This window comes from Arabidopsis lyrata, assembly GCF_000004255.2.
Source record: "Arabidopsis lyrata subsp. lyrata unplaced genomic scaffold ARALYscaffold_4, whole genome shotgun sequence".
Lineage (NCBI taxonomy): Eukaryota > Viridiplantae > Streptophyta > Magnoliopsida > Brassicales > Brassicaceae > Arabidopsis > Arabidopsis lyrata.
The window spans coordinates 21,301,561-21,319,300 of record NW_003302552.1 but is presented as its reverse complement, the minus strand read 5'-3'; the positions used below and the strand labels follow the sequence as shown (position 1 = coordinate 21,319,300).

At 36.0% G+C, this 17,740-nt stretch overlaps 6 protein-coding genes across 6 annotated transcripts; all 6 read left to right on the top strand.

Moving 5' to 3' along the window:
• The first annotated feature begins 108 nt into the window (after positions 1-108).
• On the top strand, positions 109-1,643 carry LOC9317986 (endochitinase At2g43610). Its single transcript, XM_002881874.2, has 2 exons — positions 109-745; positions 1,011-1,643. Exons 1-2 carry the CDS (start codon positions 295-297, stop codon positions 1,403-1,405), a joined length of 846 nt encoding a protein of 281 aa, XP_002881920.1. The 5' UTR covers positions 109-294; the 3' UTR covers positions 1,406-1,643.
• Positions 1,644-2,008: 365 nt separating this feature from the next.
• LOC9317985 (endochitinase At2g43600) lies at positions 2,009-5,313 on the top strand. Its single transcript, XM_021028399.1, is given in 3 exon segments — positions 2,009-2,753; positions 2,755-2,957; positions 3,158-5,313. Coding segments are annotated over 3 exon segments (840 nt in total). The 5' UTR covers positions 2,009-2,514; the 3' UTR covers positions 3,556-5,313.
• A 2,675-nt stretch (positions 5,314-7,988) lies between these two features.
• Positions 7,989-9,483, top strand: LOC9317983 (endochitinase At2g43590). The gene is made up of 2 exons (XM_021028398.1): positions 7,989-8,470; positions 8,864-9,483. Exons 1-2 carry the CDS (start codon positions 7,993-7,995, stop codon positions 9,265-9,267), a joined length of 882 nt encoding a protein of 293 aa, XP_020884057.1. The 5' UTR covers positions 7,989-7,992; the 3' UTR covers positions 9,268-9,483.
• Positions 9,484-11,824: 2,341 nt separating this feature from the next.
• Positions 11,825-13,709, top strand: LOC9317982 (endochitinase At2g43580). The gene is made up of 2 exons (XM_002881870.2): positions 11,825-12,330; positions 12,709-13,709. Exons 1-2 carry the CDS (start codon positions 11,937-11,939, stop codon positions 13,110-13,112), a joined length of 798 nt encoding a protein of 265 aa, XP_002881916.1. The 5' UTR covers positions 11,825-11,936; the 3' UTR covers positions 13,113-13,709.
• Positions 13,710-14,029: 320 nt separating this feature from the next.
• Positions 14,030-15,253, top strand: LOC9317981 (endochitinase CHI). The gene is made up of 2 exons (XM_002881869.2): positions 14,030-14,532; positions 14,688-15,253. The coding sequence occupies exons 1-2, from the start codon at positions 14,082-14,084 to the stop codon at positions 15,095-15,097; spliced, it is 861 nt and encodes a 286-aa protein (XP_002881915.1). The 5' UTR covers positions 14,030-14,081; the 3' UTR covers positions 15,098-15,253.
• Positions 15,254-15,596: 343 nt separating this feature from the next.
• LOC9317980 (endochitinase At2g43590) lies at positions 15,597-16,750 on the top strand. The gene is given in 3 exon segments (XM_021028016.1): positions 15,597-16,070; positions 16,072-16,150; positions 16,253-16,750. Coding segments are annotated over 3 exon segments (780 nt in total). The 5' UTR covers positions 15,597-15,773; the 3' UTR covers positions 16,657-16,750.
• The last annotated feature ends 990 nt before the right edge of the window (positions 16,751-17,740 follow it).

Sequence of the window (17,740 nt, the reverse complement as noted above, 5' to 3'; positions counted from 1 at the left end):
GCGCTCTAATAAGATGGTGAATTTAAACCAAAAAAGGATTATCTTCAGAATGATTATACTATTAAATTCGTTTTCGTCTCTTACCAAGTCCAAATTCAAATCATCAAAGTAATTCTCCTTAATCACAACTATAAGAAAAGGAATGGGTCATGACTTTCTTGTAAAACATTAATTAAAATTTGACCAAACATAATTTAGTGTTACCAATTTTACACTATAAATACGTCCATATATCCTCCTCGTTTCTTCTCACAACTCTCCCTCCAAAACATTCCATCAAAGAAAGAAAGAAAAATGGCGACACAAAATGGGATTTCGAAAAACGCTCTCATCATTTTCCTCTTCACCCTAACCATCATGACAGAAACCGCGTTTTCACAAAACTGTGGTACAACCGGGTGTAAAGGTAACATGTGTTGCAGCAGGTGGGGTTATTGTGGTACCACAAAAGCCTACTGTGGCACTGGATGCCAGAGTGGACCTTGCAACTCTAAACCTAAACCTACTCCGACTCCCAGCGGTAGTGGCGGTCTAAATGCTGGTCCTCGTGGTACCATCGCGAGCGTTGTCACACCAGCGTTCTTCAACAGCATCATGAGTAAAGTCGGAAGCGGTTGCCCCGCCAAAGGGTTTTACACTCGCCAGGCTTTCATCGCTGCCGCTGAATCCTTTGCAGCCTACAAAGGAACTGTTGCTAAGCGTGAGATTGCCGCCATGTTGGCTCAGTTCTCTCACGAATCTGGAAGTAAGTTCAACGTTTATTACATTCTCTCTCTTTTTTTTTCTCTATAAATTATGTTTCAAAAAATGTCTAAAAATGAGTTTTTTTAGTTAGGTATCTCTGATTTGTCTGTTGTCATTATAAAATTTATTTTGATAATTGAAGAAGCATATAGAGACGAGAATATTTTCCTCATAAGATATAAGGACTTTGCTAGCTTTATTAGTAAAACGATTCGATAATGTTTCTAAAAGAAGTTTGACATAAAGTCTATCTCTTTGATATAAAGGTTTTTGTTACAAAGAAGAAATAGCCAGAGGAAGGTATTGTTCACCAAGCACAACATATCCTTGTCAACCGGGCAAGAACTACTACGGTCGTGGCCCGATCCAAATCACATGGAACTACAACTATGGTGCAGCCGGAAAGTTCCTTGGACTTCCTCTCTTGACGGACCCAGATATGGTGGCTCGTAGCCCAACTGTGGCTTTCAAGTGTGCCATGTGGTTTTGGAACAAGAATGTGCGTCCGGTTTTGAGCCAAGGGTTTGGTGCAACCACGAGGAGGATCAACGGTGGTGAATGTAACGGTGGGCGTCCAGCTGCAGTGCAGAGCAGGGTTAACCATTACTTGGACTTCTGCAAGAAGCTTGGGGTCACTCCTGGAACCAATCTCTCATGTTGAAGACAGTACTACTTTATGAGGGTTTTCTATTAATGTCGTGTGGGTTAAGAATTTCGTGTCGAATAAATAAAGTGAAGTCGAAAATACTAGAATTTATAAAATTGTAAGAGATTAGAAGTCATATTGTGTGGTTGGTGTCTCTTAAGGTAACTGAGTTGTGTGTTTGTTTGTATCCGCGCGCTAGCATAACTAATAAAAATGGAACCTATTATCCAATAAACATATTGCTTTCCCTGTTTTTCACACTAGACAAGTATACATGCATATATATAAGCAACGAAAAATACTTTTCTTGTATCATCACATCTTTTCTTGTTAAGGTTTGGTATAAAAGAAATTAGAGTATTAATTAGGGGAACCAAATTAGGCTTGTGATTGATGATAACAACAACAACAACAAAAACAAAAAAAGAAGAGGGAATAATGTTACAGATCACATATGATCCGATCATCTCTAACCGTCATGAAATTCGTCGTACATATGACAACTAGGATCCATGAGATCCTAACATAATTAAGGATGTCTTAGCCTTTGGGTAACATTTTATGCTATTGTTGGATTTCTGAAAAAATAAACTAGTGTTTTTTTTTTTTTTGTGGGACTAGCTTAACCTGGAGGCCATATTGGTTATTTGGTGATCTGAATCTAATTTCCTAAGAACCACCTTCAATTTTTATTTTTTAATGATTCTTTAATATTGCACATGTTTACATAATTTGCTCCCTTTTAAAGTGCATCTGAAAGTCATGGGGATGGAACATTGATAACAAAGCAACAGATTGTCACGTGAAAGATTAATTCTAACTTCAGCTTCTCAAAAGTCCAGGGTTAATAGTTGACTTGCGAATTTATAGTGTTCAAATAGTAGCTAGATCTAGAGAATATTCATGTGTAGTCTCCACAAATTTCCAGTAAAAGCGTAATATTCAAAGTATCAAGACTATAATAATAAAGACTTCTGAAATTTTTAAAAGAAAATGGTTTTATTAGTCATTATGTAGTTGACCAAATCAATAACAAACCGACTGATCTTGAACTACAAATACGTCCACAAACCCTCGTGTCTACCCAATTCCCCATTTCCAAACCCTCCTTTGCTATAAACAAAATGACCAGCCAAAATGCGATTCTAAAAAACGCTCTCGTTGTTTTCCTCTTCAATCTAGCAATTTTGGCCGAGACCGTGTTCTCGCAGAACTGCATGGATACTAGTTGCCCTGGCCTTAAGGAATGTTGCAGCAGATGGGGTTTCTGTGGCACCAAAGATGATTACTGCGGATTCTTTTGTTTCAGTGGCCCTTGCAATATCAAGGGAAAATCCTACGGATATGACTACAACGTTGATGCCTCCACGTGGTAAAATAGAGACCGTTATCACACCAGCGTTGTTCGATAGCATCATGAGCAAAGTCGAAAGCAACTGCTCGGCAAAAGGATTCTACACTTATGAGGCTTTCATCACTGCTTTCAAATCGTTTGGAGCTTACAAAGGAAAGGTGGCTAAACGTGAAATCGCTGCCATATTGGCTCATTTCTCATATGGATCTAAAAGTAAGTTCATTATAGTACTATAGTGACAAAAAAATCAAAATCATTCCCAACGGCGTTTACATTTGCGTTCAATATTTGAAAATCAATGGTTACATGCAAAGTTTTGTGTTTGCATCTAAAATAATCAATATTTTGGCACTGCAATGTTTTTTTTTTTCTTTTGAAGATCTATAGCTAATAGATTTTATTTCTACATAAAGGTTTTTGTGACAAAGAAGAAATATCAAACGAGAGGTACTGTTCAAAGAGCAAGAAGTACCCTTGTGAACCGGGGAAAAACTACTTTGGTCGCGGTTTGCTACAATCAATCACATGGAACGAGTATTATGGTGCTGCCGGCAAGCACCTCGGGCTACCTCTGTTGAAGGATCCAGATCTGGTGGCTCGTAGTCCAGAAGTTGCTTTCAAATTCGCAATGTGGTTCTGGAATAGAAACGTGCGTCCGGCTTTGTACTTAGGATTTGGAGAAATCACAAAGAGAGTTGATGGCCGTGAATGTGGTAACTGGCGTCGTGATGATACGAAGAACAAGGTTAAGCAATACATAGAGTTCTGCGAGATGCTTGGGGTAACTCCTGATCAAGGTCTAGATTGTTAAAGTCATTAATGTGTGGCAATACTTTTTAATTAATAATAACTAATTTGATGGACCTACGTATAATAATATATATTTGGTTTAAACTCAAATCCAATCCAAAAACGTACAAGATTTTAGTTTGATAATTACTTTTCAAAAATTTGAACTCCAAACCAACGGTAAAATTCCATTTGGAAAACCGAATTAGTTTCCAGTACACCCTGAGATCTAAAGTTATCAATTTATCACTTTTGGCCATCACCGCTGACTAGGAATAAAAATATTTTATCTAACAAGACATTTTGATCCTAGAGGCTCCCAAGCACAAAAGCAAGAGTTTTACTAGACAACAAGGTCTCCATTGTTGACAAACAAAAAGTTGAATACTCCTGCGACAAAACTCGGAGGAGGCAAGACATTTACCATTGTAATGCCGAACCATGGCATCCTCCATTAGTCCTAGATGGCAACAGGCTTGCTAAACACGAAATACATACTTGAAAAGGAAAAAGGAAAAAAGAAAAAGAAAACAGGTATGTGTTTGCTCGAGTTATTAAAAACAGGTGACATACCTCCATATATTCGGCCCAATAGTTGATAAGCTAATACACAAAAATAGAAATTTAACATTCCCTTTTTCCTTATTTAAACAAGAAAAGGTTGGGACGTTTGTTTGTGTATCGGAAGTAAAAGGGAATATAGTGTGCCTCAATTTTAGGGTTTCTGACGACTATGGAGAAAGATCAAAGTGAAATCGAAGTATGCTCTGGGTTGGGAAGCGATTCGATACAAGAGATGAAAAGGGAAGGGTCGTTAGCTCATCAAGGATGCGGATATGATGAGCAATCAATGAGGATGGAACAAATCAAGTAAACACTAGGGAACTTGTGCCAAACCCGACAAAAAATCAGTCAACTCAGGAGACAGATACCAGTGGTGGTGGTGGTAAGAGGAAAAGATCAGTAGAACAAGAGAATAGTTCAGATCTCAACGAGACTGGTATGTCTTCTTAGCTCCTCTCAAGAGAATCATATTTCTGTTATGAATAATCTATCTTTATCTATGATAGGCTTGCGAGTAATGACCGGTAGATATACTAAAGTAAAATTCTCGATGATCAGATGAGGAGGCAATTGTTTTACCTTTTTCCAAGAAGGCTTCCTGTTGGAAGGATTTCGATTTTTGAGTCAAGGGAGGCCTTTCTAATAACACCACAACGTCCTCACTTTGCTCCATTAGTTGAGCAATACGGCACCAGCTTTGCCCGTGAATTTGGTAGGCATGATGATAGCTTTCTCCCATGTATCAGAGAAAATACTAAATCTCGACAAGGAAGTTCCTAGACGCCAACTAGATGATTACAAACTTGCATTATCAGAGTTGGAGAAGTTCGGATTTGATGTTAGACATCTTTCACCACTGCTCGACAAGGCGTTAGATGAACAAGCAAATGTATTGGTGGAACAAGAAGAAAAAGATTGCTAGATTAATGAGAATCTCTCAAAGAGTCAACGCTGACCAAGAGTTTCAACACCTAACTATCATTACGAGGTGCAAAAGCAAGAGAAGCCTCTCCTCTTTGAAAGAACTATGATTAATCTAAGTTATGTTTTGTCCGTTTGAAACTTAAAAACTATTGATGCTCCTTGGTTTTCTTTTAATGCTTTACTACAATCAGTTATTCCTCTTTGTTCTTTGATTTTTCTTCTCATCTTAGAAATTAATGGTTTATAAAAAATTTATAACTGTAACCGTGGTTATTAAAAACAGGTGACGACACCTCCAATAATCAGAAAGGCCCAATAAATGAATTTATTGTTTTGGTTGGGTATTCGGTGTGTCCGAGACAATGGAGAAAGATGAAAGTGTATGCTCTGGGTTGCGAAGCGATTCAACATAGGAGATCGTAAAGTTAATTAACATAGTCTTATTTTATCTATTGATTGATGATGACGGTGAAACTGTAGATTGTGATTAGCTCTGTTTTTCCCATTTATCAGGGAGAGTGCTAAATCTCAGACAAACAAGTTCCCAGAAGCCAATTAGATGACTATAAAAATGCATGTAGCTAGCTATTGGAGGGCTGCTGATATGGCTTGATCTTTATGATATAATTTATGTATGGCTGATGCTTTCCTTTCATTTTTAATGAATTTTCCGACCAAATTAAAAAGTGAAAAGGGGTAATAGGGTTGAGGATGATCGATTTACAAACTTACTAAGTTTGGCGATCGAAACTCAAACCATAAAATTTGGAGCTCTTTAAAGACGTACACAAAATGAAAACTTTTATTCACAGTCACAAAGTTTAAAATTGAATTTCAAATCGTTTGGACGTTTAGTTTTAACATATTCCATTTAGCTTAATATTCATCCTTCAATGTACTAGTCAATGTTACTTACATTTTGTTGGAACAAATTAAGAAAAGAAAAAGAAAAAAAAAAAAACTCAAGAAGATATTTGTTTCTTAGTAGATGTAATATGCAATAATGTTAGGCCATGACTTTTGAATAAATGACAATACATGTTGATTAGTACACCGCAGCCTCTAAATGAAAAAAAAAATTGTATGAGTAAGCATCTATGAAATAATTCATTTTTACCCATATAAAAAGGTTCCTTCAAGTGGTCGACGAATACCCGAAGATATTTATTTTTAGTCACCGGTACCGCTGAGGTGACCATCATAGAAGGAAAATAATGGAAGAGATTATAACTATCTTCAGTAATGTATATGGATTTAATTTGTTGACGAAAAAAATAATATAGACTAGAAGAATCCGTCAGTGTGCATGAATGTCTACTCTATGAAACTTAAAATAATATAGCCCTACGAAGAACTCTACTTTAAGATGAAAGAATGAGTCCCAAATAAAATTTGAAAGAATGAGTTAACAACCAACTCATGTTTGAAAGAATGAGTTACAAAATTGCAATGAATGAGTTAGTACTTAGAAGTTGATAGACTTTACTTAGCATGTTTTGACCAAAAAAAAAAAAAAAGACTTTACTTAGCATGTTTTGACAAAAAAAGAAAGACTTTAACTTAGCATGAAGTTAAGAACTAAGGTTTGAGTACTCTTTTTTTTAAGGTTTGAGTATTTTCATTGCGACTTAAATCATTGCAATTGATCATTGTGAATATCTCTTAAACTTTAAAATTTTCTACGCGGCGACTCGGGTTTTAAAAAATCATTGAAAAGAATGAGTTGGTTGTTGAATCATACGATCCCTGAAAGTCCGGACCAGTGACCGAGCCGGAACCCACAACGTCCGGTGCAGTTGTCACTTCCACCAGAAAAGGCGAAACCAAGCTTTGAATTGAATTGTCAAAAAGAATTGCTGTCTACTCTTCAACGTATGCAACGTAACTTGTATGACTGTGCATTTATCATTTTTTATCGGCAAATTTTAGCCTTATACTAAAGACATAATCTCTTAATTTTAATAAGTAACATGGCCTTTTTGTTGACGTTGTCCTTCTCTTGTCAACAATCTTCTTGGTGTTAAGATAGATGTGGATGGTTCAGAATGTCATATAGTATAATTTATTACTCTACGCTTTGATTGATGACATTTTTATTCCTATTGTTATCCACATTTCGCGTCTTTTGTTATATACTTCTATCATTTGTAGGATGGGAAAAAAAAAAAAGGAATACGTTGTAGGAGGGGAAATAATTTGAAACATGTTTAGAAAAATATACTAAAACTGAGAATCAATTTTTGTCAACTTAAAACTGAAATTCATACATTTGATGGAATTTGAATAGCCGCCGGGTAATGGACCCAACCAAAGGCTCACTTAGTCACATGGTGCCAAGATTTATAAAGATATATGAGACATATCTCTATCACATAGTCACATGGTACCAAGATTTATAGTGACAATATGTGACTTCTCTACTTAGGGGCGGCTTTAAGAAACTCTAGAGGAACTAGCCACTGATCGACTATATTAGATTAGATAATTTATCAAATACATTTGAAATGTTTATCTCTAGTAAGATAAATTTCAAACGGACAAAACTTAATCCAAGGACTTGTCTTCATATCGTCTATTAAGAGTCTGACAAAATCTTTTAGATTTATGACTGCTGTTTGCTCCATATAGTTTGTATAAGCATTAAATAGATTAATAATGTTTGCTCCATATACATTACATGTATTAAACAGTTTAATAGAACATTAAAACGAACCTTTTTGTTTGTTCAATCATTGGGAAATCATAGAATTTGTTAAAAAAATATGAAATAGAAGTGAGAAATATTAATAAATAATTGTTCTGTTTAACAAGAAAATTGAATTTAGACCAAGTCCACATTATTCATCTTGAGTAAGAACAAGAACAAAAGTCAAACTCGTTTCAAAATACATAAATATGTATCCCCTATATACAAAAAAAAAGAAGAAGAAAAAAAAAAAAAGACATTTACATCCACCCATCCCAAAGGCAAATGACCAAACTACGCAACATCTATCACTATATAAGTATATATACCTCACCACCTTTTCCCTCTCATCCACAAACAATAACACAAAACATGGCTTTCACAAAAATCTCCTTAGTCCTTCTTCTCTGCCTCTTAGGTTTGTATTCTGAAACCGTCAAGTCTCAAAACTGCGGTTGCGCTCCAAACCTCTGTTGCAGTCAGTTCGGTTACTGTGGTACCGACGATGCATACTGCGGTGCTGGATGCCGATCAGGTCCTTGTAGAGGCAGTGGAACCCCGACTGGTGGATCGGTCGGTAGCATTGTGACACAAGGTTTCTTTAACAACATTATCAACCAAGCTGGTAATGGTTGCGCCGGGAAAAGATTCTACACCCGTGACTCTTTCGTTAATGCCGCTAATACTTTCCCCAACTTTGCCAATTCCGTTACCAGACGTGAAATTGCTACCATGTTTGCTCATTTCACTCACGAGACCGGACGTAAGATTCATTTCTCCCTTCTTTTTAACTTTTCTATTATAAAAAGAAATTAATAATTTTTGTCTGTGTATACATCATCTACTTTAGTCATGACCGATTCTAAGTTTATAACTTCTAATAATTAATCTAAACGAATGATTGGATATTTCTAAATCTGAGGATTTGATATTTTAAAACGTTTGCATTATTTGAAATTTACAATTTAAAAATGAGGGTTATAATATTATAACACGTTAAGTATTTAAAGCAAAACAATATTGGTCTAAGACATATAAGATTAAACATTCAATTAATATAGTAAAAACTGAACATTTCACTTGATCTCAAGTAATTAAGATGATCCTAATTAATTAAAGCCCTCTTCTGTTTCATGTGCATCTCCATACGTATTAGATTTCTGCTACATAGAAGAGATTAACGGAGCATCACGTAACTACTGCCAGAGCAGCAACACACAATACCCATGTGCACCGGGCAAAGGCTACTTCGGTCGTGGTCCGATCCAACTATCATGGAACTACAACTACGGAGCGTGTGGACAAAGTCTCGGTCTTGACCTTCTACGCCAGCCCGAACTTGTCGGTAGCAACCCAACTGTAGCTTTCAGGACGGGTTTGTGGTTTTGGATGAACAGCGTAAGGCCGGTTCTGAACCAAGGGTTTGGAGCCACCATTAGAGCCATCAATGGAATGGAATGTAACGGTGGTAATTCCGGTGCAGTCAACGCAAGGATTGGATACTATAGAGACTATTGTGGACAGCTTGGTGTGGACCCTGGTCCTAACCTTAGTTGCTAAAAAAAACTTTGAACCCAAACACGCACACTTGTGACGTGGCACGTGATAAGATGGGATTATAAGTGAGATAATAAATTTAAATTTCACACGTATGTACTTAATGTTGGGTCTCAGTGTTCCCTGCGTCACAAGCAAAAAATGGTTGTAATAAACTTGTGAAAGTGATTTTCTTTTCTTATGTGACTTCTTATGAAAGTGAATTTTAAGATTGATAGATGTTTGAGTTTAACACTTACATGCTTTTGGGATATTCGCACGAACAAAAAGTTTCCAAAAAAAAATCTTAATGATATACGGTGTGGTCACAAGTCACAACCACATTAGTAGTTTAATGGTTTTGAAAGATTATTTTTTTCGTCAACGGATTCACTAGAGATATATGCAGCCCAATGTAATCAAAGAGTCTAAACGTACGTTAAGAGATGCAACTTAGCGTAACCCCTACTAGTGCAATTAAGTACAAATGTTAGAAAGTTTCCCAAAAACGGTAATTATGTAGGAAAAGATGTTGCACTCTTATTACGTTTACAATCTCCTCATATAATAATACAGATACTTATAATGATTAATATTATCGTTTGGATTCAATCCGGTTAGATATATAGGATCTATTAGGATGTATAAGTTGTATATATAAAACATCATCTATATGTTATAACTTTAAAGCCTTTCATTTCGTAATTCCGATGATTGATCTTCCAAATTTGACTTCTCAACGTTGAAATTACGATTTATCTTCTGAATTACAATAATACAGATTTATCATGAAAATATGCGACGGCTCCTTCTAAGCGAGAGACTAGGGGCAACTAATTGGGGACTCCGTTTGTATTATTGTAATTAATGAAGCAACACTCCAATATTGTTTTGGATCGTTTACTTTAGTAATGAGTAGTCAATTTCAATATTTTAATTTTATCTTTTATGAAACAACAATTTCAACATTTTTTTCAGGCTCGATGTTCCCAGCCGTCGATAATTTTCTAATATCCACTTCAGAAATTACCACATTTATATTTTTTGGTTAACAAAATATTATTATTCGTGAAGGGCGGCTTCTTTGTTGTCTCAAAAACAAACCGACTTTTTTTGAAAAAAAATAAATGAACAAACCGACAGTAAGAAAAAGAAAAAATATAGCCTACAAGATTGTTCTCATTAGATCCAAATTAAAAAATGTGTAACCATGTAATAGATCCTAATTCAACCAATTAGAAATATAGAACAAGTGAGAACTATTTTAAAACTTGTCATTTTTAATTTAGTGTTTTACATGCCGAAATGTGTAAGCATTTGATGAAATATCAATCTTGTTTTGCCTTTTGATCTTGTATATTTTTTGTAGAACTCATGAATAATATGATCATTGATTATTTATTTTTTTAAAGATGGATGATAATGTTTCAAAATTTTCAAGAATTTTTTTTATAATTTCACAAGATAAAGTGTGACTCTTACAATACATTCGTCTTAAATTATAAATTTAAGTTGAGTTTAGTAATCTTTTATTTTTCTTTAAGTGAAAATTTAATAATAAATAAAAATATGTAGTATATTGTTCTTAGAAACTAATGTTTCACTTTAAATTTTATTTTTTGTTTAAAATTTTATACACAGAATTACATAAATTTATTTTTATTCTACCATGTATTTAAAATTTACTTCCATTCTCAAACTCATCAAAATATTTAAAGATTTGAAGTATGATCATTTTTAATTTTTATCTATTAAAAGTAGAAGTATATTATTACTACTAATAATATTTTTATAGTTTTGTTTTTATTATTTTAACTTTTCATTTATTTTACATAATTCTATTTTTATTATTTAAAATTTCTATTAATTATAAGTAACATAAATATGCCCTAAATAAATGTTTAAAGTGTATTTTAATTTAAAATAAATAATGTTAATACTTGTTAATTCGGTTCATAAATAAATAAACAAATAATGTAAATAAATGCCCTAAATAATGGTTCGTTACATTCGGTTCGGTTAATTTGTCCAGGCCTTGTAATTTATTTCTCGTTTTTTCATATTTAATTTATGTGAATTAATTTAGTTTAGTTTTTGTTTTAATAAATAACATATGTGGAGCCCACAAAAATAATAAAATGTGATGACATGGATGCTTATGTGGACACTTTAGATGGAGAGACAACTCTCCCATTATATATATAGATTATTTTTCCAGCTACAAATTCCAATCTACAAAGTTATTTTTTAAAAAAAGGAAAATTCAATTGCTCATACACCTTCGGCAGACTAAGAGCATTTCCATCCATCAGACACTATATGGGTGTCTCAAAAATATTATTTTAATTATTTTATAAGAAATAAATTATTTATTTAAATTATAAATCATAAAAAGAGAATTTGGCCAATAATATAAGGACAAGTGGAGACACAATTTCTCAAAATTTCTCAAACCAGAAACTGTGTCTACCCTCTCTCCTACTTTTTTATTATTTTTTATTTTTTTAATCTTGAGACATTCTTCAAAGCACTACTGTTGAAGATGCTCTAACAGTCAAAACCATTATTAAATAAATGAAAGAAATAAAATCACAATTTATTTCCCATCCCATTGAAATGACCAATCTACCCAATATCTCATTATATAAACCTCAAACTCTTCCTTCTCTTTAAACAACAAGAACTACCCAAAGATGGCTCTCACAAAAATCTTCTTAATCCTTCTCCTATCCCTCTTAGGTTTCTACTCTGAAACCGTCAAATCTCAAAACTGCAATTGCGCCCCAAACCTATGTTGCAGTCAGTTCGGTTATTGCGGCACCACTGCAGATTACTGTGGTTCTACGTGCCAATCAGGTCCTTGTAGAGTCGGTGGACCCCCAACCGGTGCTGGTTTGGTTGGTAGCATTGTGACACAAAATTTCTTTAACAACATTATCAACCAAACCGGTAATGGCTGCGGAGGAAAAAGATTTTACACCCGCGACTCTTTCATTAACGCCACCAATACTTTCTCCAGCTTTGCTAATACCGTTACTAGGCGTGAAATTGCTACCATGTTTGCTCATTTCACTTATGAGACCGGAAGTAAGAATCTTTTGTCTCGGTTTTATTCTCCTTTTTCATACACCAAGAGTATTCTAGAGTACATCTATTTTGGTCAAGATATATACACATTAGTAGATTGTGACATAAAAATGAGTATGCTATTTAAAAAACTAATACTTAATAATCTACAGTGGCGTTTCAAATTTACAAATAATTACTAATTAAAATATCATAACAAAGATACGTTTGAAACAATCATTACCTAGGATGTAAAAGAGATTGAATCCCAAAACCTTGGATATCTCATTTGATTTTATCCTAAGACTGTAAGACAATTATAAAGATTGAACCTTTTTTTTTTATCTCAATTTTCCGTAAATTAACTAGTGTGTTTCATATGCATCTCTGTACGTGTAGACTTCTGCTACATAGAAGAGATAAACGGAGCGTCACGTGTCATGTGCGACCAGAACAATAGGCAATATCCATGTGCACCGGGCAAGAGCTACCATGGTCGTGGCCCGCTCCTACTATCATGGAACTTCAACTATGGAGCATGCGGCCAGAGTCTCGGCCTAGACCTCCTACGCCAGCCCGAGCAGGTGGGTAGTAACCCAATTGTGGCTTTCAGGGCGGCTCTGTGGTTTTGGGTGAAGGGCGTGAGGCCTGTATTGAACCAGGGATTTGGAGCCACCGTAAGAGCCGTCAGTGGTCTCGACTGTGACGGTAGGAACTTAGGAGGGGTGAATGCAAGGATTGGGTACTATAGAGACTATTGTGGGCAGCTTGGTGTGGACCCTGGCACCAACATCACTTGCTAAAACGCTCTTTGGACATACTTGCGACCTGGCATAGAGTGTTAAAGGTGAAACAAGAAGCTAAGTGATGTTACTTAAAGTTGTTGTAGTAATATTGTGAAATTGAATCACGTTATTAAAAAGATTAATAAAACGACTTATACAAAGAAAATGTTCGATTCTCAGCATTGATAATGCACCACCATAGACACAACAGAAGCGGGGAGTAACCAAATCTCTTGTGCAGAAGATAATTTTGTTTCAGTAACGCATTGCATTGGATCTTCATTGCTTTCTTATCCAATATGGTTTTGTAGGTGTGAAACTATTAAAATGAAGAGTCTTGTTGTGAATCAGAGGGTTTGATAAGAAAGAATATGTGAGTTTAAGATTTCCTCTGTTTTCCTCTGTTTTTGATCTTTCAGATCAAATAGAAAATTTTGCGGTTTCTTCATTATTCGATAGTTCCATGTTTTGATTCGAACTTCATCTTTGGATGTTTTCAGAGAGACAATTGTCTTAGGATTGTAGTTTCCTAAAAGATCAAACCTTTCATTTTAAAATTCCAATAACGTCAATTAACACAAGTGATACAACCTAGTGATCTACCCACACACACACAAAAAAAAAAAAAAAAAAAAAAACTTAAAACACCTAAACATTCGTCACCGGGAGAAATAATAAACCTTAGAATCTTTTATCTTACAAAATTAATTAACTTTTGTCAAAATTCTGAATCTTATTGTATGTAAATGAAAATTTTGATCTTTGTGTGGAAATTTCCCTACGTAACGAATGGGCTAGAACACAAAGTCTTCCTGAGTTGACGTTGACTTGGAAATTACTAGACACTTGTGTTCCACAACGTCTTCTTCACGGATCCAACATTGTCTTAACTCTCCCACATTGTTACAATCAGCTGATCTCCACTATAAAACTCGAAGCTAATATACATCTATCAGCCTCACACACACATAAGCAGCAACAACAAAAATGGCGAATTACGCCAAATCCAGCACCAGAAAAGACACAAGTGCTCTTTTTCTCACAACTCTCCTTGTCTTGATCCTGACCGTTTCCAAACCAGTAACCTCTCAAAACTGTGGCTGTGCCTCTAACTTCTGCTGCAGCCAATGGGGTTACTGTGGTCAGACAGATGATTACTGCGGCGAAGGCTGCCGTGAGGGCCCTTGTCAACGTAGTAGTGAGACTGGCGGCGGCGGAAACAGTGGCGGCGGCGGAGATGCTGTTTCGCTTGAAGGAACGGTGACACCTGAGTTCTTTAACTCTATATTAAACCAAGCAAGAGGTGATTGTGCAGGTAAAGGATTCTACGCTCACAATGCCTTTATGGCCGCAGCTAATTCGTACCAGAGCTTCGGTGCTTCCATCTCCAAACGCGAGATCGCTGCTTTCTTCGCTCACGTCACCCATGAAACAGAATGTACGTTAAAAAAATTCTCTTTAGGTTTTGGACATTTGGTTATTTCGGTTCGGTTTGGTTATTTCAATTTTTTTTAGCTTATCCGGTTTTGAAAATTTATGACTTTGAGTTAAAGATATTCGTTTGTGTAACTATTTGAATATATTTTGTTACAGTCATGTGTTACATTGAGGAAATTGATGGACCAGCCAAAGCCGAGAACTACTGTCAGAAAGACAACACAGATTTCCCATGTGCACAAGGAAAGGCCTATTATGGCCGTGGTCCGATCCAGCTCTCTTGGAACTACAACTACGGTCTCTGTGGCAGAGACCTGAATGAGAACTTATTGGCCTCACCAGAGAAAGTGGCTCAAGACCCAGTTCTTGCCTTCAAGACTGCTTTCTGGTTCTGGACCACTAATGTTCGTGGGAAATTTAATCAGGGTTTTGGCGCGACGATCAGGGCTATAAATGGTATGGAGTGTAGCGGAAGAGATCCTGCAACTGTCGCCAAAAGGATTGAGTATTACCGAGACTATTGTGATAAGCTTGGGGTCGAACCTGGCGACAACCTCTCTTGTTAAGGTTTTCTGTCTGCCCATCTGAAACAAACAATGTTTGAAATATAAGAATAAGATACCACATCAGAGAAATTATATCATATGACATATAATACTAATGTTGTATTAAGAAAGTAACGAAATGAAAGATTATATCCGAATCTCTATTGATTTGGCCAATCTTTAATGAACGGTGTCGCAAGACCGAGAAAGAACGGTAGCCAATACTATTATAAGTCGGCAAAAGCTCCCCGAGTTATTTTGGCCGTCTAGATTCGCCTAGTCTTGGGCGTTAGAATAACAATTGGACACAATGTAAATTTTAAAGAGGGATCCTTTAACGATATATTTCGGATTTGAAAAATAATGATGAAAATTTGTTTGTTCCATCGTTACGGAAATAAAAAGTGAGAAATAATCTATTCAGAAATTATACAAAAGTGAGAAATATTTCCATGTGTCTTGGTCGAAGAAAAAAAAAAATCAATAACTAGACCATATAATTATCTTTGCAAAAACTTCAGGTCAAAGCCGTGTGTTAAATAATCAAAATAAACAATAGGAAAAAAAAACATTTTTATTCCGATTGACTGGCAAGTATATCCCAATGAAATGACCAAACCACCAAACATCTCCCACTTTAAACAATTATAATTTCTTCCTACTCTTCATTCTCATCCACAAAGAATTACTCAGAAACATGGCTCTCACAAAAATCGCCTCAGTTTTTCTCATCTACCTCTTCAGTTTCTACTCACAGACTGCCAAGTCGCAGTTCTGCGGCTGCTCTCCGATCCTCTGCTGCAGTCAGTCTGGTTATTGCGGTATTACCGACCAACACTGTGGTTCCGGTTGCAAATCAGGTCCTTGCAGACAAAGTAGAGATCCGGTTGACAAGATTGTGACACAACAATTCTTTAACGGAATTATTGACACCCGTAATGGCTGCGCCGGAAAAGGATTCTATACCCGTGACTCTTTCCTTCAAGCCGCTATATACTACCTTTGACTTCACTAGCTCTGTTACCGTGCTCGAGATCGCTAGCATGTTTGCTCATTTCACCCACGAGACCGAACGTGCGTAAGACCTAATCCTTTTCATAGGTTCACTTTCATTGTTGTTGTTATTTCAAATAGTTGGTGCCACTTAGTTTCATGTATATAAGTCTATTCGTCTAGGTTTCTGCAACATAGAGGAGGTAAACGGGACGTCGAGTGACTACTGCGACAAGAACAACAGCCTATACCCATGTGCACCGGGCAAGAGCTACTTTGGTCGTGGCCCGATCCAATTATCATGGAACTATAACTACGGTACTTGTGGTCAGAGTCTCGGTCTCGACCTTCTACGCCAGCCGGAACTAGTTGGTAGCAACTCAACTGTGGCTTTCCAGACGGGGTTGTGGTTTTGGATGAATAGCGTAAGGCCGGTCCTGGACCAAGGATTTGGAGCCACCATTAGAGCCATCAATGCTATGGAGTGTAATGGTGGGAATTTGGGTGCGGTCAATGCAAGGGTTAGGTAATACACAGACTATTGTACACAGCTAGGTGTGGACCCTGGCTTTAACCTTAGGTGCTAAAATGCTCTTTAGACGCACATTTGACGTGACATGGCACGTAAGTGTTAAAATGTGTAATGAGAAGTGAGATGATAAAATTAATCTCCTTGGTATTTAGTTCTTATTTTAGGGATCTAAAGTCCCCTCTCTTCAAAAAATTGATGTTTCACTTTTCTGTTTGTTAAGTAAGCAAAAAAATTGATAAAAAAGTGTCGTATATTTTGAAAAAAGGCAAATAAATATCTTAAAGACCATAATATAGTGCCAAGAATTTACTTTGATAAAATTAATATGTTTAAAAAACAAAACATAACATGTGTTGTAATTGTTGCTGTTAGAAAAAAAAAAAAAAACCATGTGTTGAAATATTTAGAGTCACATAAAAACTGTCAAAATATCTTGTATATGCTTGAACGAAAGTATATATGTCTAAAATGGACTCTGTAAAAAGAAATTTTCACGTTTAACATGAAAAAAAGATTTGATCTCACCTTTTGGCAAAGTGAGATTTGGTTTTCATGTTTTGACAATTAAACCAAAATCTGACGAAAATACCCCTAATGACTTAAACCAAATGGCATAGTTGGTTTCGGTTTAGTTACTTTTTCTTTGTTTTACGGTTTGGTTTTGAATTAAAAAAAAAAAAATTTTGCGCAGAAACGAAGAAGAAGAACGAGAGAGAGAATGCGTTCTTCTTCTCGCCGTCCGGTGTTTATCCGGCTATATGTCCGGCATCTTCCGTTTTCCACAACGGTGATGGTCGGCTCTCGTCTGGCACCGATTGGCTTCTCCAGCAACGGTGGCTAGCTCCTGCCCGGCATCGATCAGCTTTTCTAGTGGCGATGGCCGGTATCGTTTCTCTTTACTTTCTAAATTTGTTATGTTTTTGCTAATAATCTCATTGGATCTATGTTGGGGATGATTATCTGTCCGTTAACGGTAGTTCTTCTCCAATATGTCTTTTGAGTTTTTAGATCTGGATTGTTTCTTGTCTCTTCAAGATGGGTTTCGCCGGATCGTTTTCTTTTGAACTCGGGTTTGCAGAATGGTTTCAAGGAGATTTCCATCTTATGTTGGAGAATAGAAGATTCTTCCATCGCTTATC

Excerpts from the sequence above, each read along its gene's own strand:
- LOC9317983 (XM_021028398.1), top strand. The coding sequence starts at position 7,993 with ATGACCAAACTACGCAACATCTATCACTATATAAGTATATATACCTCA. Across the intron at positions 8,471-8,863 it reads TTTCACTCACGAGACCGGAC|ATTTCTGCTACATAGAAGAG; the intron begins GTAAGATTCATT and ends CATACGTATTAG.
- LOC9317986 (XM_002881874.2), top strand. The coding sequence starts at position 295 with ATGGCGACACAAAATGGGATTTCGAAAAACGCTCTCATCATTTTCCTC. Across the intron at positions 746-1,010 it reads GTTCTCTCACGAATCTGGAA|GTTTTTGTTACAAAGAAGAA; the intron begins GTAAGTTCAACG and ends TTTGATATAAAG.
- LOC9317981 (XM_002881869.2), top strand. The coding sequence starts at position 14,082 with ATGGCGAATTACGCCAAATCCAGCACCAGAAAAGACACAAGTGCTCTT. Across the intron at positions 14,533-14,687 it reads CGTCACCCATGAAACAGAAT|TCATGTGTTACATTGAGGAA; the intron begins GTACGTTAAAAA and ends ATTTTGTTACAG.
- LOC9317982 (XM_002881870.2), top strand. The coding sequence starts at position 11,937 with ATGGCTCTCACAAAAATCTTCTTAATCCTTCTCCTATCCCTCTTAGGT. Across the intron at positions 12,331-12,708 it reads TTTCACTTATGAGACCGGAA|ACTTCTGCTACATAGAAGAG; the intron begins GTAAGAATCTTT and ends CTGTACGTGTAG.